At 56.3% G+C, this 19,606-nt stretch overlaps 9 protein-coding genes across 9 annotated transcripts; 2 read left to right on the top strand and 7 right to left on the bottom strand.

Annotated features, from left to right (window-relative positions):
- Nucleotides 1-1,954: 1,954 nt before the first annotated feature.
- ACO1O0_008306 (amino acid/polyamine transporter I) lies at nt 1,955-3,710 on the top strand (the record flags this gene model as incomplete). Its single annotated transcript, XM_083197670.1, has 3 exons — nt 1,955-2,083; nt 2,167-2,832; nt 2,892-3,710. 3 exons carry the CDS (start codon nt 1,955-1,957, stop codon nt 3,708-3,710), a joined length of 1,614 nt encoding a protein of 537 aa, XP_083047138.1.
- Nucleotides 3,711-4,034: 324 nt separating this feature from the next.
- On the bottom strand, nt 4,035-5,041 carry ACO1O0_008305 (uncharacterized protein; the record flags this gene model as incomplete). The annotated part of the gene is made up of 2 exons (XM_083197669.1): nt 4,035-4,366; nt 4,441-5,041. 2 exons carry the CDS (start codon nt 5,039-5,041, stop codon nt 4,035-4,037), a joined length of 933 nt encoding a protein of 310 aa, XP_083047137.1.
- Nucleotides 5,042-6,317: 1,276 nt separating this feature from the next.
- Nucleotides 6,318-7,418, top strand: ACO1O0_008304 (uncharacterized protein; the record flags this gene model as incomplete). The annotated part of the gene is made up of 1 exon (XM_083197668.1): nt 6,318-7,418. One exon carries the CDS (start codon nt 6,318-6,320, stop codon nt 7,416-7,418), a length of 1,101 nt encoding a protein of 366 aa, XP_083047136.1.
- A 178-nt stretch (nt 7,419-7,596) lies between these two features.
- Nucleotides 7,597-9,391, bottom strand: ACO1O0_008303 (glycosyl hydrolase; the record flags this gene model as incomplete). Its single annotated transcript, XM_083197667.1, has 2 exons — nt 7,597-7,721; nt 7,780-9,391. The coding sequence occupies 2 exons, from the start codon at nt 9,389-9,391 to the stop codon at nt 7,597-7,599; spliced, it is 1,737 nt and encodes a 578-aa protein (XP_083047135.1).
- A 985-nt stretch (nt 9,392-10,376) lies between these two features.
- Nucleotides 10,377-10,960, bottom strand: ACO1O0_008302 (uncharacterized protein; the record flags this gene model as incomplete). Its single annotated transcript, XM_083197666.1, has 3 exons — nt 10,377-10,532; nt 10,756-10,896; nt 10,955-10,960. 3 exons carry the CDS (start codon nt 10,958-10,960, stop codon nt 10,377-10,379), a joined length of 303 nt encoding a protein of 100 aa, XP_083047134.1.
- Nucleotides 10,961-11,443: 483 nt separating this feature from the next.
- ACO1O0_008301 (uncharacterized protein) lies at nt 11,444-11,781 on the bottom strand (the record flags this gene model as incomplete). Its single annotated transcript, XM_083197665.1, has 2 exons — nt 11,444-11,608; nt 11,659-11,781. The coding sequence occupies 2 exons, from the start codon at nt 11,779-11,781 to the stop codon at nt 11,444-11,446; spliced, it is 288 nt and encodes a 95-aa protein (XP_083047133.1).
- Nucleotides 11,782-12,795: 1,014 nt separating this feature from the next.
- Nucleotides 12,796-13,755, bottom strand: BNA6 (nicotinate-nucleotide diphosphorylase (carboxylating); the record flags this gene model as incomplete). The annotated part of the gene is made up of 1 exon (XM_083197664.1): nt 12,796-13,755. One exon carries the CDS (start codon nt 13,753-13,755, stop codon nt 12,796-12,798), a length of 960 nt encoding a protein of 319 aa, XP_083047132.1.
- A 733-nt stretch (nt 13,756-14,488) lies between these two features.
- Nucleotides 14,489-15,454, bottom strand: ACO1O0_008299 (thioesterase-like superfamily-domain-containing protein; the record flags this gene model as incomplete). Its single annotated transcript, XM_083197663.1, has 1 exon — nt 14,489-15,454. One exon carries the CDS (start codon nt 15,452-15,454, stop codon nt 14,489-14,491), a length of 966 nt encoding a protein of 321 aa, XP_083047131.1.
- A 489-nt stretch (nt 15,455-15,943) lies between these two features.
- Nucleotides 15,944-17,846, bottom strand: ACO1O0_008298 (uncharacterized protein; the record flags this gene model as incomplete). The annotated part of the gene is made up of 5 exons (XM_083197662.1): nt 15,944-16,768; nt 16,824-17,294; nt 17,357-17,421; nt 17,485-17,626; nt 17,697-17,846. 5 exons carry the CDS (start codon nt 17,844-17,846, stop codon nt 15,944-15,946), a joined length of 1,653 nt encoding a protein of 550 aa, XP_083047130.1.
- Nucleotides 17,847-19,606: the final 1,760 nt, after the last annotated feature.

Raw genomic sequence — 19,606 nt, 5'->3', positions numbered from 1 at the left:
ATGATGCTGGAATAGTTACGCAGAAGATGGTCTCCCGACTTCTTCACTAGTAGTAATTTTTCTTATATAGCGCCGTGATGGCCGATGTCGCCGCACCCCACTGCTTGTCCTTGTCTCCATGGCCGAGGTGATGGCCCTGATGGAAGTGGCGACCCCTGGTCACCCCCGCTGATGGGCACCCAAGTCGGCTTCTTCCTTTGATATATCCCAGTAACCCCCACATATCGGCGTCTCCCATTCTGGGCTCCGTGGTGCGCGGCGTACTCGGCGACCGGCGTTGCTCCGGTGCCGTGCCTGTGGGCCGGCCCCACTCCGACACGCAAGACACCGACGACATTAAAGTATATTTCCGAGCAAGCAGAGACAGGGAGCTTTAGCCATGTCCTCTGGGTTCATTCAGACAGTACAGAGAAGCTTTCAAGCAAGCTTGATGAGCTCGAGGAGGATTTCGTGGCGGAAAACTCGGCCCCTGAGCTCTTGGGGTGCGGAAAGGACTTGTCAAATGCGTGGACGATGACGTTCCGGAAACTGAGTGATGGTTCGCGAGCTGTGCTGAATATACTGGCACTGCTGGACCCAGACGGGATTCCCCTTGACCTTCTCCAGATACCCAGCTACAAGGCATCTGCTGAATCGCCCGAACCATTTCGGCGGAAGGGAAGTGTTAGAAAGTCCATCAGAGAGCTGATAGAGAACCTCGCCATCCAGAATGCGGGCGATCGGCAACTGCATATTCACCGGCTGGTCCAGGATGTTTGCCGACGGGGGTGGAAGAGAGACGGCTGGGAAAGCAATTTTGAATTTGCTGCCTTCTGTGTCGGACTGGTCTTCCCGAAGCAGATTAATGGCTAGTCCATGAAGCCCGTGTATGATCGCTGCCGCGAGTACGATGGCCATGTTCTTAGCCTAGAGTCGCACTTTCGAGCACGGCAGCATGTCTTGAAGGGGTCTCTAGAATTTTCCGAGTCGGAGTTGATATTACATGTAGGTAGGTTTGCCATATCTACCTTCAATGTCATTGTACTATGTAATATACTCCTGCTAAGTCTCGGGAAAAGACCACAGGTCAGTTCCTCCTAGCTCTTCCAGTATTGAGTTACTGGTATAGGCGGCTCACGCCGCTTCCAGATTCACCCTCTGGTTGGTGCATGGAAGCGGTTGTGGACTGGATTGGAATCTTCTCTTGCCAGCATCACCCTAGCTAGCGAGCACTTATAGAAAAGAAATTTCATCCTTTACTGAATGAGTCTCTAATTGGCTGAACTTCTAAGACGAACCATGTCTATGAACTAGTGAATGTATCGGGGTAGAGGGGTCTGTATATCTATCGGCTACTTACTTGCCATGGTGATACAAATGTTCATATAGGATATAGCCATACAGATGTGAGCAATTGCAAAGTACATACCTGCCGTTAGAGCCGACGACGGAGCGGAAGAAGTTCATGACTAGAGTAATTAAGCACAGCCGCTCAAGAGGTCTGATATCTAGTCTAGTGGCTAATTCATCTTCTCTAGACTTTCCAAGAACTGGACTTTGCGCTATTACTGGCAGTAGCTGAGGACGGTCATACATGTAACTTCTACCCTTGTGCATCCAGATGTTTTGGTCGTGGTCCATCCGTCTAATCTGTCTCCGGTAGTAGGCAGATCAGCAGCACGTGCTAATTGGGCGATTGGCTGATAATAACGCACGGCTAATCAATAAGAACACCTCAGGGGCCGGTCGTGGATGAGCTAGGACGCTTATAACCCCATGTTTGTCTCACCAAGGTCTTCTGTCTCGGTGGCGCGTGACGTATGTTGACCCCCTTACCTTTGCCGTTACGCTCATTCCTGGGGGACTAATTCTTTCCCACACTTTTCCACTGCAAACCACATAGCTGGTAAATTATTCTGTCGCATTGCCATAGCGCTGGGGCTGCGATACTGTTACCAGCTGTGAGTTGAGCAATATGGCCTCTACCAAGGCTGATAACACCCATGGTGCCCTAGAGACTGGTCTTGATTTCGCAGGTCAGCATGCCAGCGAGTTTGGCGATCAGGGTCAACTGGCGCGTATGGGCAAGAGGCAGATTCTCAAGGTCCGTTCGTCATAGTGGACTTCCATCAAACACCCCCATGGGTCATGAGCAACTAACCAAATGCCGACCGTCTGTTCCAACAGCGCAACTTTAGTTTCATGCCGATTCTTGCTTTCAGCTGTACCATCCTTGCCACCTGGGAAGCTGTCACCATCCTTTTCGCACAGGGTCTCAACAATGGCGGTACGGCCGGTGTCATCTACAGTTTCATTGTGGTCTGGGTGGGAAACCTCAGTGTCTTCACTACCATGTGCGAGCTGGTCTCGATGGCGCCTACATCCGGCGGACAGTATCACTGGGTTGCCATGATGGCGCCGCGATCCTATGCAAAGTTTCTGAGTTACCTCACGGGAATGCTTACGGTTGGCGGTTGGCAAGGATCTATTGCTTCTAGTTCTCTGCTCACCGGCAACATGATCCTGGGGTTAACTTCGTTGAACAATGGCAGCTTCCAGCCCCAGCTTTGGCAGGGTACCTTGCTCTTCTGGGCTATTCTGCTTTTCGCCGTCCTCATCAACATCATGGCCAGCTCGGTGCTTCCCAAATTTGAAGCATTGATACTGGCCCTGCACGTCTTGGGGTTCTTTGCCATTCTTATTCCTCTCGTAACTCTTGGCCCTCACGGGGATGCCGGTGAAATCTTCTCGACCTTTGTCAACAATGGTGGCTGGCAAACCCAGGGCGTGTCTTTTATGGTTGGTTTGATGGGCAATGCATTCGCCTTTATTGGCACTGACGCTGCTTTCCATGTACGTCTCCTCTGTTGGGTACACCTTCACACGATTTCACGTATTCACACATTGTGCAGATGTCCGAGGAGACCGTTGGCCCATCCGTCGTAATCCCTACATCAATTCTTCTCAGCCTCGTTATCAACGGCGCTTGTGGCTTCGCCATGATTATTGCTCTGGTCTTCTGTATGGGAAACTTTGATGATGCCGTCAACTCTGGCCCCGGCCTGTTGGGGTTCCCTCACATGTACATCTTTAAGCAGGCTACCGGGTCTACGTCTGGGGCTACCGTCATGGCTATCATTATTATGATGCTCGGGGCCTGTGCGACTGTCGGCATGCTTGCTTCGACCTCACGAGTTGTCTGGTCCTTGGCTCGTGACCGTGGCATGCCCTTCTGGCGCACTCTGTCCAAGGTGGACGACCGCACTGCCGTCCCCGTCTGGGCTGTCGCTGTCACTACCGCTATCGCGGTGCTCTTGTCTCTCATCAATACTGGATCCCCCGTTGCATTCCAGAATGTCACCTCCCTGTCCATCTCCTGTCTTTACGCCTCCTACCTCATTGCCGCCACTCTTCTTCTCTACCGTCGCTCCACAAAAGCCTTCACGTTGCCAGGTTCCTCACACCTCCCCGCCCTGACCAATACTGCTGGAGCCGAACTCACTTGGGGTCCATTCCATCTGAAAGGCGGTTTTGGTATCGCCAACAACGTCTTCGCCATGATCTACCTCGTGGTTATCGGCTTCTTCAGCTTTTGGCCTCCAGTTTTGGGCCCAACTCCCGACATAATGAACTATAGCGTGGTGGTCACCGGCGCTCTTGTTCTTTTTAGTATCGGCTATTACTTTGCACGGGCTAGAGAGGAATATAATGGCCCTGTTGTTGAGTTCTAAGCTCTGAACTTTCCGGCTGGTGGTTACGGATTGGGCAAATTCGAAGATCGTTGTCTGGGATCGATGATATCTTCGCGCTTCTGTGAATTAGGTCTTTCCCAGATTCGTGAATGAAGGTACTCCTTTTACTGTCTATAACACGCATAATCAGTTACATTACGATGTTTGGTGTTTAGCGCCGCATTGCGACAGGCTGAAGACGTCACCTCTTTCCCAGCTCCCCTTCCTAGCCACAGTCCCCTTTCCTACACGGCACGATATATCTGAACCCAGGTCTTCGGGAGAAGAATGAAGTGTGCACATTTGAATATCTGCGCGGTTCTATTACAAAAGGATCACAGCCAGCGCCACTGAAGCAACCATAGATGTTGCCAGGGACAGTCTGGAGGCATCGCTACCGTCGTCCATCTCGACCTTCTTGCTTCCCGGTGTCGTCTCGTTGGGCCTGATACACGCAAAGCTTCCGTAGTCTCCCTCCTCGTAGGGGGGCTGGGGATCTAACGAATACAAGTTCTTCCCTGCAAACCCGAACAAGACTGGATAAGCCGACTTGACCATTGTTTCGTAGGAGCTCGTATTGCCCTTTTTATGCGTCTCGTCTGACGAGAAGGTTATGGTCGGGCCGTTCAATAGCCTGGTATCGTTGAGGTGAAAGCCTGGGCGAAGTAGTAACATCAGTATCCATTCAGATAAGCCAAGGGGTTTTGGGGGGGGGGGGGGGGATTCTTACCCATTGTCACAGCACCGCCGCCGAACTTGCCTTCGCACGATTCGGGTAGAGGCGGCGCGTGGCATACCTCGCCAAAGCCCTGAGTATCTAGCATTGCGGCTAGGTAGTCGTCGACGCAGTTATCCCCCAGAACACTGCGGCATGACCCGTCGTCATCGTAGCCTTGTTCCTGGACCTCTTCAGGTAGGTTGGTTATGATAGTGACGCAGCCCTGCCAGGTCGTGATATCCACATCGAGGACCTCTGTCCCGTTGCCCAGCTTCTTGACCAAGTAGTCGGGCGGCGACAGGGTGAGCGATATGCCTGTGTAGAACTCACCGTCCTCCTCCCACTTGGTGGGCAGGTCGGCGACGAGCTTCGCATCGAGCGTCCAGTCATCGTCGCGGGTGTCCCGCGCCGGCCACGGCCTGGAAACATTGAACCCAACGACGGGGACGCTACCTGTTGCGTTGGGGTTGCGCAGGCCCGACTCCCAGGCCTGATCCGACACCTCTACCATGGCTTCCCCAGTCCGAAGCAACGCGCGACGGGCCAGGACCGGGGGGGCCAGGGCGAGTTGGAGGGTGGTGATGCTGGTGAAGGCTAAGGCTTTGGAGAACATGGCTGCGGGTGGTTATGGGTCTTGGAGACGGTCTGAAAGGGGCAGCGAGAGCAAGTGTGGAATGCAAGCTACGGGTATCCCCGTTCTTTATAAACATCTAGCTGTATGCAACTTGTTGAGGGCTGGGGCCCGGCACGTACCATTTCCGGCATTATGTGTACTTGATTTGCTCCGCCATGGGGGAGAGAGCTTCGAGGAGGCTTTGCCACATTCCGCATGTAGATCCGTAGTCAGAGCCCATCTTCTGCCTTACTTGGCGCCTTACGAGGCACTGAAAAAAAAGTTCCGAATCCTCTTGGTGGAGTGGTATGACGATAGACGGTGCCGATCCGTGGGACTACAAGTCTTATAAGCACTAATGATTTAATAATAGTAGCCCGAGGCCAAAATAGGTATTTCCCGAGCCACCGCCGGCAATGTGAGCACTATCAAGTGCCGTCTCTCTGGAATATATAATATAGAATAGCGGTAGAGGAATAAAGAAGACCAAATGCTAATTGCTACTAGTAGCCCTATATGCCTCTTACGATTGCCCCGACACCTTGCTCAGCCACTAACCCAGCTCTATGCCTAACGCCTCTCCTCGACCGTACATGGTAAGATGCCCATCATCTTTAATGTTGCAAGGAGGGTGCCTGGCTCACAGCCTTCCGCCCCACCACGCTAGATAGCTAGTCCCTGTGGGCAGGATGCAGATCCTCTCTCTCTCTCACACACACCTACACACACAGAGGTCTATCCACACATTCGCTCCACATTGACCGTGCCGACCTCATCACATTTGATAATAGTTACCTTGGCGGTATCCATAGCATTTCCTAGCTCTACAGCTATCTCTAGAGGCACCTACCTATCCCATCGACCCTAGATAACCTTAACCGGCAGCTTTGCTTTAACCTCGCTATAGCGGCTATCTAAGCCATTAGTACTATGCGAGTTTACCTATTGACAGGTCGCTCAAGGGGGACATGATTGACAGACAGCCTCCGTAATACGGTAACACCACCAGCACTTCTTGGACCCGACGGGATTGTTTGAGGGGGCCTTGGCTGCCTTGCTCCCTTATTGACTCCATGTCGGACTTGAATACCTCCGCCAGCGCGGTCTTTGTTTCCTCCGGGGTCCCTCCTCACCGCATCTACCCCATCTACCCCATCTTCCCCATTCTTCTTCATTTCCCTCGGGGAATATATCAACTCAGCTCATACAGCATCTTACTCCACCAGTCTACACGGATACAACCCACAACCCCCACCAAACCAATACCCTCCACAACATGTCCAAACCCCTCAGGATAGCCGTCATCCCCGGCGACGGCATCGGCACCGAGGTCATGCCCCAGGGCGTGCGCTGCCTCGAGGCCGCCGCCCGCGCCTTCGCCATCCCCCTCGAGATGGAGACGTTCGACTTTGCCTCGTGCGCCTACTACGCCCAGCACGGCGACATGCTGCCCCCGGACTGGAAGGCTATCTTGCTCGGCTTCGACGCTATCTACTTTGGTGCTGTCGGTATGCCCGACCAGGTCCCGGACAACGTCTCCCTCTGGGGCAGCCTCCTCAAGTTCCGCCGCGAGTTCGACCAGTACGTCAACCTGCGCCCGTGCCGCCTCATGCCGGGCGTGCCCTGCCCGCTGGCCGGCCGCAAGCCGGGCGACATCGACTTCTGGATCGTCCGCGAGAACACCGAGGGCGAGTACAGCAGCATTGGGGGCAAGATGTTCGAGGGCACCGACCGCGAGGTCGTCGTCCAGGAGACGGTCATGACGCGCACGGGCGTCGACCGCGTCCTGCGCTACGCCTTCGACCTGGCGCGCAGCCGGCCGCGCAGGCGCCTCACCAGCGCGACCAAGAGCAACGGCATCAGCATCACCATGCCCTACTGGGACTCGCGCGTCGAGGACATGGCCGCGCGGTACCCGGACGTCGAGCTGGACAGGTACCACATCGACATCCTGACGGCGCACTTTGTCCAGCGCCCCCAGATCTTTGATGTCATTGTCGGGAGCAACCTGTTTGGCGACATCCTGTCCGATCTGGGCCCGGCCTGCACGGGCACCATTGGCATCGCCCCGTCGGCGAACCTCAACCCGGAGGGCAAGTTCCCCAGCCTGTTCGAGCCTGTGCACGGCAGCGCGCCGGATATTGCGGGCAGGGGCATCGCCAACCCGGTGGGCATGATCTGGGCCGGGCAGATGATGCTGGGCCACTTTGGGTACGGCGAGGCGGCGGGCGTGATGCTCAGGGCCATAGAGAATGTGCTGGCGCGGTCCGAGGCAGAGATCCTGACGCCGGATATGGGGGGCCGGGGCACGACCGAGGGTTTTGGCAGGGCTGTCGAGGCTGAGATCCAGGCACTGGCTGCACGGGGGAAGGACTGAGTGTTGATGCTGGGTGCTACTACCGACGCAGCTCAATGCTATCTAAGGCCACCGACAGTATTCGCACGTGGAATGTTTAATGTGCTTCTTCTCCGTGTTCTGTTCCACGTTGAATGTGTTCTGATGTCCTGGGTGAGGTCTACCTCTCTCCAGCCTCCAACACGGGTACGCAAATATATCAAGCCGCCACATATCGACCGTCTTCAATCTCCTGAGCAACCGGAATATATCTCCAACGACTAAAATAGGCCGGGGTAGAGCCCTCACCACCATTCTTCGTGGCATAAGCTCCAACGATGGTACCTGTTTGACATTAGCTATTGTCTCTGTGAACTCCATCAGCCGGGGGTTAATCAATTACCTGTAAAGGGCCCGCTTCCTCCCGAGACAATCTCGGCGCTAGCTCTCCCAATAACCTTGGACTCACGAGGCCTTCCAGCTGGACCCGCCGCCAGCTCGTATTCGTCCTCGCGGGTCGCAGTCACCGAGAGACGGATCGGCCCCCTGAGCCAGGACCGTGGGATGGACTCGACCAGCTCGTCTGGGGTATCGAAATCGGGCTTCCCGGAGGTCTCCACTCGGAATCTCAGCTTTAGTTCCGGATCCCCATCCGCAGAATTGGCCAAGTTGACGATTCCGAGGTCGATATGCTGGAACTGCGTCAAGAAGACGGTCACGCCGGCTTCTTCATCGGCGGCTATGGGCTTGAAGGACACGTCCACGCTGTAGTAAAAGACAGAGCTCGTCTGCTTCCGCGCGATGAAGCCGAGGCCCTCCGTTGTCGGATCGTAGGCTTCGTCTCCCGTGAGATTGGTCCGAGACGGGCTGATGCGCAAGGTATTGGCATGTCCCCTAGGCGAGACAGCAACGAGGTCTTCCTTTGGGGGTCGCCAATATAGGAAATTCCGTGGCAGAGGCTTCCCTGGAGCAAAGTCCACAATGTCGGGAGCGTCAGCCCACGGCCCTTCGCCAGGAATGTCCCTGCTGGTGCGAGGAAGCGGCCCCGTCATGTCCCCGCGCACCATGTCCAGGATGGGCCACTCTCCCTCCTCCCAGGTCACGGCAAAGAGGACAGTCTCGCGTCCCATGGGATAGACCTCCCACGCCGGCCCAGATCGCGTGGCCAAGGCGACTCCCCACCAGTTGTCCTCGGCGTCCTGGAAGAGGTCTGCGTGTCCGACGGTCTGGAACCACTCATCCGTGTTCTTGGCTGTGAGGATCGGGTTCCCCGCGTAGCCCTCGTAGGGCCCGTCGACGTGGCTGGATCGAGCAATGGTCACAGAGTGGTTGGTCTCGGTGCCGCCCTCGCCGATGAGGAGGTAGTAGTACTCGTCCTTCTTGTATATGTGCGGGCCCTCGGGGTTGCGGTCGCCTGTGCCGTTCCAGACGCGGACTGGCTCGGAGGCATACCCAGTGTCCAGATTGACCTCGCTCAGGTATATCCCCGCGGCCACCGACATGTACGCCTTGCCGTCGTCGTCCCAGAAGAGGTCCGGGTCGATATCGTTGGCAGGGTTGTCTATGTGGACGGGATCACTCCAGGCCGTGTCGTCGTAGGGGTCCGTGGTCTTGAAGAGCAGAACCTTGGGGCCCCATCCGTCAATCCAGGAGACGTATCCGGTGATGAGGTAGAAGACGCCCTCGCGGTAGCGGATTGTCGAGGCCCATATTCCCTCATGCTGGAGGCCGTTCCTGGCCAGCTCGGGAAGCTGCTCCCCCCGCGTCAAGGCATTGCTAGCCAGTTTCCAGTTGGTAAAGTCCTTGCTCGCAAAGACGGGGATGCCTGGGAAGGTGAGGAACGACGAGGTGGTGCAGAAGAGGGTGTCGTCCCACTCCTTGACAAAGGTGCAGCTGGGGTCCGAGTTCCAGCCGGGAAGAATGGGGTTTGTAAAGGTTTTGTTTCTTTGGCTAGCATTAGCACTTGCTACGGCTGCGGCCAGGCCGAGCCAGAGCACTTTTAAGAGACGGGCCATTGGTATAGATGACGGGAGATGCTAGGATGTATCATGGTGGAAAGAGGGTCATGCCAGTGACAATGACCGTCGTTTTATTAGAGACGACCTGGGCCCGATGAGGAGAAGTTGCCTCCACTTGCTGACCCCATCGTGAACAAGGTCTCCCTTTAGGCTATTTAGGCTGGCATCGGTCATCGTCAAGGCGGTGCAATTACGGAGTACAACTACTCCAAACATTGTGCGGAGATGGAAACCCCGGACTAACCGGGGTCTCGGGGCGATGATACCGCGGAGCCGAGCATTGGAGCATCCCGTGTGCAATCTTCTATTAGTATACATGTACCTTTCGGTGTAAGTGACCTTATTCTCCAAACCTCCAGCGATACACCATCACAACTCCCACAGGCACAAACAAGACAATCGACACAATCTGCCCAAACCCCCACTCATTCCCAGCATACCCAACACCGGTGCTGTCTGCCAACTCCTTCTGCAACCCCCTCAGGTCAAATATCGCCCACAGCATCGGCGCTGCCAGGCCAACCACGACGAGAAGCGGTGCTGCCGCCAGAGCCGGACGCTCGCCGAACGCTCGCCGAACCACCTGTTGACTCAGTCACGCGTGGATAAGATTCTCATGCCCTTTCGCTTTGCGTCCTCTCCGACTTCATCCCCATCCCTCACAGACCAGTACCGTCCCAGAAGGAGGCTAGCCAGGAGCTAGAAGGAACACAGATATGCCACCAGACTCGCCGCCAGCTCCAGTCCTGCCAGAGCCTCGTACATCCCATCCCCGCGCAGCCTGTCCAGCCCATCCGCAAAGCACAGCCTCTCGACCTCGCGCCATCTGCCCACCGACACCACGGCCCCATCGCCATCTCCAATCATCCCTTGCCCAAACGAATGGAGACAACCCGGCAGGAGCGGGTAGAACGACAGCGCCACCGTCAGGCCGAGCAGCAGCAGCCGCGAATTGTGTTCCTCCCCCTCTTCCTCCTCATCCTCACTGGGGGGCCGCCGCCTCGAGAAGCGCAGCCGGGTACAGCAGCGGCAGGAGGCTTACGACGGCAATGGCCTGCGCGATCTGCGTCTTGAGGGCGCCCAGGTCCGCGGTTCCCAGGCCGTAGTCCTTGCGCGCGAGCACGACCAGCGTGGCGAGCTGGATGGACAGGCAAAGTAGGCGGCCGAGTCAAAGAAGGCCCGCAGACCGGGGGTGAAGATGTCGTGGGCTCTGCGTGAACGGGGGCCACCCTTGTAGTGTCGGCTAAAGATGGCGACGAGGGCTATTAGCAGGCTCAGAGCCGTATCCATGACATAGCCTACAGCGACCTGAAGACACGAGTTAGCGATGCCTTTTCTAGCAAATATGAGGATGTGGGGACAGACCCAATGCCGGATATGTCCCGGTTGCCAATCCCGTAGACAGCATTACATATCTCAAGCCTGCACTTCTTCAGCGCCGTCGCGGCAAATCTCGTCTCGCTGTCGAGCGAGGCCACATAGTCGCCAAAGTCATCCAGCGTCTCGAGATGTGAGCACGAGGGCTCTTTGAGTGCGGGATGAAAACGAGGCGATGGATACAGACATGGTTGAAGTTGTTTAACGGAGGATAAGTACATATGTAAGCCAAGGAAACTTAGGGGAGGTTGGACTTGGATGAAGTGAGAGACTTGTAGCCCTCGCCTTAATTCCCGTCCCATATGGAAGACATGAAGGCAGACTTGCCGACTCCAACGGCATGGCCGTGCGGCTGTGCAGCTTGGTTATCTCACAATACGTACTGGAGGGCTTGTTTCTAGATTGACGCTACTGCGTGCTATCGTGTGTTTGGCGCCGCTACCGTCGGAGAGCCGCCTATTCTCTCAGGCTTCGCAACACACCATCGACTACATGCTTGTGACCCATCATTGGGTGTCTGTCTCCGTTGAAGTATCGTGCGGCTGTGCCTGAGTGTGCCTGGCTGGAGTCGCCACCACCCGCCGTGACGTATGTTCATGTTGGAGTACATGATAGACGCAGGCTCAGCCCATGGATAATAATCCACAGGGGTTACCCCGGAGCCTTGTTCACTCATTTATTCTCCTTCTTCTCCTTCTTCTCCTTCTGATTCTCCTCCTCCTTCTTCTTCCAGTTGCCCATATCGGCAAAAATGAACCCTCCGTAGCTCACGGCATCGCCATCAACGGCCCCATATCTACTGCCAGCTCCAAGCCCAACAACGGGGCCGGATCTAGACTACATCCTGGAACGTCAGGTGGAATCCCGCAATACCTGCGGCTACGTACATAGTATGTTTCCATGTCCCGTATTCCTTCCGCTCCATACTCACGACCTTGGCAGGGGAGCCCCATACTTGCCACACCGGCACATGCGGCCTCCTCGTCGTCTTTGACCGTGGCAAGGCCCATCTCGGGTGCTGCAGCGCAGGGGGGTATGCTCTCCTGACAACCTGCATTGGACAGAACCAAGGCTCTGCGGCCGATGGTCTGACTCTAGAGTGGTGAGTACCTTGCCCAGGCCAACATACCTAGAGTGACTCGATATCATGCGAGATATGGGCCGGGGCGCTCACATACCCTTTGCAGCACAGGGAGCCAAAGTCCCCCTTACGCAACGTATACATGGCCAGCCTACTCGGCTCAGGCATACTCATGCGCCGCGTCGGCCATGATCCTGACGGTGATAGAGACGGCGGCAAATTCAACCACACAGGCCACCCTGGGTCCTACTAACAGCTCCAGCTCGACTAGCCTAGAGTCAGAGGCGAGTAAGTGACCTTCTCACGGGGGTCTATCTCATCCAAGAGCATTCCAAGCAACCCACACTTTGTAATCAAGATCTCAACACGCGGCAGCAGATTAGCGCCGGAGAGGAGCCGGTGTGTTCGGGCTCATGATCCTTGTATTCTTCACGTGAGTGCTCCATCCCTATTTGTAAATTGGAGGCCAATCACTGTACTAACAGAAACACTTGGCAGAATATGTGGATGCTGGATGGTGCCGAGACGGAAGGTTCTGGACGCCCAGCCCCAAAGCCCGAGCGAGGAGGCAGATCTTAAGCAGGAAGAGTCCGAGGGTGCCTAGGATCTCCGTCCTTCCCCGAGCCCCAAACGCGGATAGTAGCCCAGCGTGTCCCGTCACCCTCAGTGCCATGGTAGATCGGGATGAGTGGAATAGGCGATGGCTAGGGGTGAATTATAAACTGACCATACCCAGGGTGAAGGAAGAATCTGGTAGTCTTGATATAGAGGTAGAATATAAACAGTAGGGTTTCATATACTAAATCACTACTTCACTAGAAGTGCAATGTGATACATGGTGCAATTTACAACTTCGAGTATAGATGTACAATAATCCACAGGCTACAATAATCCACAGGCTACTATCGTCGAGTGTTAGAGGTGAAGATGTAATACTGCCTCCCTAGTGCTCGATCTTGAGCGAAAAGTCGACATGAGGCACACCTTGGTGGATGGAGCTTGTCGAGATAATATCCACGTCTACCTTGTTGTTAGAAGATCCTGGCACAGACATGAAGCTGGGGCTCTTTGACTTACCATGGCACACATACGGCTCGATATTGTCAGAGCGCAGGCCGCCAGACACCTCGAGCAGGAACTGCTTTTTGCCGCTCCACCTCTCCTTGAGGCTCCTCGCCGCCACCTTGACGCCATCGCCAGTGAAGTTATCCAGCATGACCACGTCGGCGCCCGCGGAAATCGCCTCATCGGCCTCCTCCTCACTCTGCACCTCGACCTCGACCTTGACGCTGAACCCGGCAACCGCCTTGGCCGCGCGCACCGCGTCGGTGATGCTCCCCCGGCTCCACACGTGGTTGTCCTTGAGCATCACCATGGCGCTCAGGTCCATCCTGTGGGCGTCCGCGCCGCCCACCAGCATGCCGTACTTCTCCACCAGGCGGAACCCGGGCGTCGTCTTGCGCGTGCCCGCCAGGGTGCCCGCCCACCCGGCCGCGCGCAGCCTGGTCACCATGTCGCGGCTGGCGCTGGCGATGCCCGAGCACCGCGCCAGGGTGTTGAGGGCCACGCGCTCGCCCAGCAGGATGCCCCTGACGGGTCCCTTAACCGTCGCGACGCGCATCTTGCCCCCCTCGGCGGCCGTATCCACGGCGGAGCCCTCGTCGGCGTGCCACTCGACGGTGCAGCCGCACTGGGTGAAGACCTCGTCGAAGAAGGGCCGGCCGGCGATGACGCCCGCGGACTTGCCCCACAGGGTGGCGGTGCGCTCGCCCTCGCCGACGACGAAGCCGCCGTAGTCGAATGACGGGGTGTCCTCAGCCAGCCAGGCGGTGACCTGGGTCTTCCAGCTGGGCGGGAGGAGGTGGCCGGGTGAGCCGTGGGCGATGGGGAAGTCATGGGCCATTGTGTGGGTGCCGGACGGCAGGGGACTGTGGTCTGTAGTTGCTGGCGACTTCTGCGATCTCACTGACGGTCTGGATGATGAGTTCAGCGTGCAGCTTGATGTTGACAGAGTCCAATGTTGAGCGAAATGGCACCGTCGGTTGAGGCGGATCGGATAGAGTCGGCGTTGGTGAGTCTTGGAGAGTCTTGGTTTGCCCCGCCCCCGCTACACCCACTGTACTATCTGCACTGCGACCCGCCGAGGGGCTCCGATCTTCAGCATCCATCAGGGTCCATGGACCCCAGGCTGATGACTCAGCAACCCTAGGGTTCGGCTGTTATTGAAAAGGTGCAGGTTGGTGGGATTATAACATGCTGCCATTCAAAATATGTAATTGCTCTCTAGCAGAAGAGCATTGTATTGTGGTGCTGCTCTGGATATATGTACCGACTTGGCAGCTTGTCACATTAGAAACCTGTCCTCCTCCTCACTACCCTAGAGCATAGGTTTGCAAGTTAACCGGGTATCACCATGTTTGCATGATGATTTCAGGGTTTGGTTTATTCAGACTAAAGTGCGTCAAAGCTTTAGTCAACGCGATAGTAGCATTGTCTGCAGTGCGTATCAATATATATAATGTAATGCTCGCCAGGTTGTAGCCATATATCCAACATGGAATCTACCTCTCTATCCCCAATGCTAACCTCACATGAAAAACAAAAGCAAAAGTCCCAAAGATGACCCAGGCTGCTCTCTACATCTTGGACCCCTTCTTCGGCCGCAGTATGCTCTGCTGCGTCATCGACGCCAGCAGCTGGCCCTTGTCATCCCAGAGCCTCCCCTCCGAGTACGAGCGCGCGCTGCCGGCCCTCGTCGTGAACCTCTCCTTGAGCGTCCAGGCCTCCATGTCCACGTCGGGCACGAACAGCCGCAGCGCAAAGTCGAGCGTCGAGCACGCCCCGACGTCGTCGAACCACATGCCGCCGTGCGTCAGCGGGATGAACGACAGCGCCCCGTCCATGAGGAACGCCAGCGCCGCGACGTTGGCCGCCGGCGTGGCCAACTGGGCCTTGCTGCGCTGCCACTCAGCGGACACCTTGGACGTCATGGGCAGCGCGTCCTGCGTCGTGGGCGCGCCCCTGGCCGCCCCCGCGAGATTCTGGCCCGCCACGCCGTTGAGGCACGCGCGCGTGTCGAACAGGTGCGCGTTGGCGCCCAGCTTGGTGGTGAACTCGACAAACTCGGCCTCGGAGACGACGCCCCTGTCCCGGAGCCTCTGCGCGTGCTCCCCCGTGGATGGGCAGTCGTCGGGCTTAGCCCACGCGGCGGCGGGTGGGGGCGAGTACTCGACGACCGACTCCTTCTCGGCGACGTGGAAGTCGGCCATGAGCTCGAGGCACGTGCGCAGGCTGCCGTCCTTCTGGGCCTGCTTGACCTGGACGCGGCGCGTGGCGAAGGAGCGGGTGGTCCTGGTGTGCTCGACGAAGCAGCGCAGGTGCTGGTTGGTGGCGGCCGGCCCGTGGAAGTGGCCGAGGATGGAGTAGGGCTTGAGGTCGCCGGCGACGGTCGCGCAGGCGGCGCTCACGGCGACGGCGATGGTGCAGCCTCCGTAGGCGATGGGCATCGAGTTGCCCATGCGGATGGGTAGCGCCTTGGAGACATACTCGTTGGGGGCGACCTGCTCGACGGCGACCTGCTCGGCCAGGGTGGGAGGGGCCATGCTTGGCTAGAGATTTGGGAGAGTGAAGAGGTGCGGTTGAGAGATGAGAGGCGAGGGCATCGTTGGTTGAGCTGACGGTTGGCAGTTGATATCAGCATTCAAGTGTTCAACTCCCGGGCAGTGACCGACACAGTGTGGATCTACCTCGGCTGCCGCTTCGGCGAATCAACAGCCGGCCCCATACCGGGGTTCGGCTCCGGGGACTCCTCCGCCAACCCCGGATGTATTTATTAGCAACGACGAGATGCATATTTGTCATATGGTTGTCCGCAATAGCCGTGACATCCGCTATGCTGTCGGCTGTTAATCTCGTGCCGACCTTAACTTGGCACTTACTGTCCGTCTCTTTTAGCACCGGCGCACCACACCACGTAGAAGGGATTGGAGGGCAGGCACCATATATATACTCAAATCTGCTTTTAGATGTGCATTTTGATGTAAATTTTATCACGTTGCTATTGATCTACTGACCAAACCTAGAATATAGCTCTAGATGTTAAAGTAGGATAGAATACGCTTCCCCCTCGTCTGCGACCGATACTCCTCCAGAATCCGCTCCTCCTCCGGATGGTCCTTTAGCACTCGCCTATCAGTGTCCAAGTCAACCGTCTCGGGCTTGACAAAGAACCACCAGGTCCTGTGCCACAGCTTCCAGCCGGCCCACATGACGATCAACACCGGAACGCCCAGGTAATTGGCGAAGAAGGTCGTCGCGCCGGCCTCTCCCGCGATGGGGTCGATGGATGTGTACCCGTTGCACAGCAGGATGAAGAGCACGGCCGTGAAGCCAAACAGGGGGGCCCAGGGGTAGCCCAGCTGCCGGTAGCTGTAGGGCTCCTCGGAGATGATGTCGCGGCCCTGGACCTGCTGCGCGACTCTCCACCGCCAGTTGGAGACGAAGATGGTCATCCAGAAGATGAAGAAGCCGGTGCCGGACAGCGACGAGAACCAGCCAAAGATCTTGGCCCCCGTGTTGGATATGTTGAGGAAGCTGAGGCCCATGCCGACGACAGATGTCAGGATGAGCGCCGTGATGGGCCGCCCCATGCTGTCAACGCGGCCGAGGAATCGAGGCGCCATCCCGTTGGATGAAAGATGCATCAGCATTCTGACAGAGGCATAGAGCGAGCTGGTTCCCACAGAGGTGACGCAAACAAGGATGACGGCGTTCAGGATGTGGGGCAGCACCTTGATGCCCGCCTTCCTGATGGCGATGATAAAGGGGGAGGCGTTGACGTCGTTGCCACCAAGGAGGTTGGGGTCGGTGTATGGGACCAGGATGGTAATGATGGCGGCGGTTATGACATAGAAGACCTATGATGAACGGGTTAAACCATAATAACATCCCTTCTTTGAAGTGTGAACCTACAATGATGCGCACCCAGACGGTTCGTGTGGCTCTGGGGAGATGATGCCTCGGGGCGGCACTCTCGCCAGCCACAATGCCGACAATCTCTGTCCCTCCGCACGCAAAAGCAGCCGTCACAAAGATGGCAGCCTGTCCATGGAACCCGTGAGCGAACGCGCCAGGGTCAATCCAGTATTCACCGGTATGCGGCTCTCCCTTGGGACCGCCGCCGCCGATGAGCACGAAGCCCACAATCATGAAGCCGACAACGGCGATGATCTTGAGACTCGAGACATAGAACTCTACCTCGCCAAATACTCGGACAGGCAGGAAGTTGATGACGCAGGTTATGACGCAGAAGATGGCAATCGTGGCGCCTATGGGTATGTGGTCGCCCCAGTATCCGATGATGACGTTGAATGCTGCTGACTCGACGACGAAGACGGCTACCCAGGCCCCCCAGTACTGCCAACCGACGGCAAAGCCAACGGCCTGATAAAAGGGTTAGCCAGTACATGTATGAGCTGGGGGGGGTGGGGAGATGGGATACCTACGGGATCAACGAAGCGACTGGCATAAGAGACAAACGAACCGGAAACAGGATAGTGAATCCCGATCTCTTGGGAGATAGTTAGTAGATGCCTAATGGGGGTTCTTTGGGTGATGGAGGGGAATATATTACCTGCAAGACTGGACATCATCAAGTAAATCACAACGCTGATCAGGCTGAAGGCAATTATCAAAGCTGCCGGACCGCCATTCTTCAAGCCCGCGCCCATTCCGATGAAAAGACCTGTTCCGATATTGGACCCAATGGCAATCATCTAGTATAGAAAATCCATTAGTTACATGCCCAGGTGTATATCAGAAACGGCGCCGGATATGCGCAAGTACCTGAATGTGTCGCGTGGTCAAGCTCCTCCGGACTTGATTCTGGCCCACCGTCGCCGTCGGGAGTCTGCTTTCGGGATCCATCGAGTCTGATGAGCCTGGCAGCGAGGGTTCGACCTCCTGCGCCGGGCTCTTTTCCGTTATCACGCCCATTGGATTCGCCTCGTCGGTGCGTAATTGGTGTTATCGAGTAATATCGTTCGAGATGCGCGAGAAGAGGAGACCCATATCTGCGGCGACATGTACCTGTACTTATATATATAGATGCCCATGATATTTCTCGACACGGCATGGGATGGGTATTGGACAATGGGCTCAACCCACATGGCTTGGAGTGAGGTCCACTTGGTCATCATGACCGAAGGGGGCGGGTGTCCACCGCGTGAGCCACGGCCCAAATCCACCCAATGGATCTGGATCAGAGCACGATAAAGCCAGCCGCTTCAATGGGGGTCCGGGGCTATTGCCGTAACCTGGGGTCTCTCGCCGAACTTTGTCGCCGAGTTCGGCGCGAAGTTCTGGAGCGAGGTTTGGGGCTAGGCATGGGGTGCCAGGGTCCTCGTTTCCCCAGGATTCACAGCCGAGCTTAATGGCAAGAGTAAGCCAGGGGAATGTTTATGTTTGGATGGAGTCCTCAAGCGCATTGCACTTGCTCATGCAGCTTCGCAAGGACAATGCTGAGCACTGGGATCGCCAAGTGCCGTGTATCTGGAGCTGGGGATAAACATTCAACCAGAAATGGGGCGTATAAGCTGTGATTCACCAGTGCGCCATTTCCCGTCCTGGGCTCCTTCCAACACTGCTAGTACTTGTACCATCTCTGGTCCACATTATGCCGCTGATCAAACTCACTCAAGACCTGGGGGATGTGATGCTTTGATTGGTGTAGCGTATACTACTATGTAGTAGACTAACTAGACAGTAGGCATAGAGCCCTCAACCAGGCATCAGACTCCTATGCGTGATCCAACTTGCAACGTCCCGCATTCGACACCTTTGACATTGGATGTTAGGTGTGCTGAATTGAAGAGCGAAGACGGATTAGGTTGGACCGATAGACTATAGGAATTAATAATAGCCCACAAGTAGCGTCGCGGGCCATTAATACTATTGAGTGCACGTGGTTCGAGTCGAGCACTTCCCCACTAACACGAACATGCCAATGACTCGACTCAATAGTCTGTTGCCGCTTATCAACACCGGCCCGGCCCATTGCCAGTGGCCCAGTGCGCAATTTGCTACCCTGGGCACTCCATATTTGTACATGAAGCTGTTTGTCTCCCGTCTCCTTGGGCCATCTTTGACTCAAGATTCATGCGCGAGAGCGCGTTAACCGCATTCCCCCCGAGCCCCGGACGTCAGTAGAACATTTAACACTCGAGATCACAGCTCCAAGGTAGCCATGGACAGCAATCGAGCCTCGCCGTTCTTCGGCGTCATGCTCAATTACGATGATCCCGTCGACTCATCCTCTCAATTGCCGGGCGACCCACGATCATCCGGCATCGGCCCTCGCAAGCGTCGTAGAGGAGGCAGGATTTACACAGTAAGAACAGTCACTTCCGCTCGATATTCCATGCCCTGAGAGACTAAACCAGCGCGATTCAGGGCTGTGGGACGTGTCGATCTCGCAAGATCAAGGTAAACGCAGTCTCTACATGGACGCTGGCGGCGCCCGTATTCACCACCTGATGCCAGTGCGACGAGCGACGGCCTAGATGCTACAACTGCGAGAGATCTCGCTTGTATGAATGCGACGGTTACGATGAGACCCCTGAGGCCACGAACAATAACAGGAATACCACCCCCCTTTTATCCTACAATTCGTGCGACTGGACCAATGCCCTCCCAGACCTCGATTTTGCATTTTGGAGCGCAGCGCAGGACTTTGGGCTCTCTGCTGGCCAAGTTGC

Source organism: Amphichorda felina (genome assembly GCF_050947745.1).
Source record: "Amphichorda felina strain 45539 chromosome Unknown scaffold_8, whole genome shotgun sequence".
In the NCBI taxonomy this organism is placed as follows: domain Eukaryota; kingdom Fungi; phylum Ascomycota; class Sordariomycetes; order Hypocreales; family Bionectriaceae; genus Amphichorda; species Amphichorda felina.
This window is presented reverse-complemented; position numbering and strand designations above follow the sequence as displayed.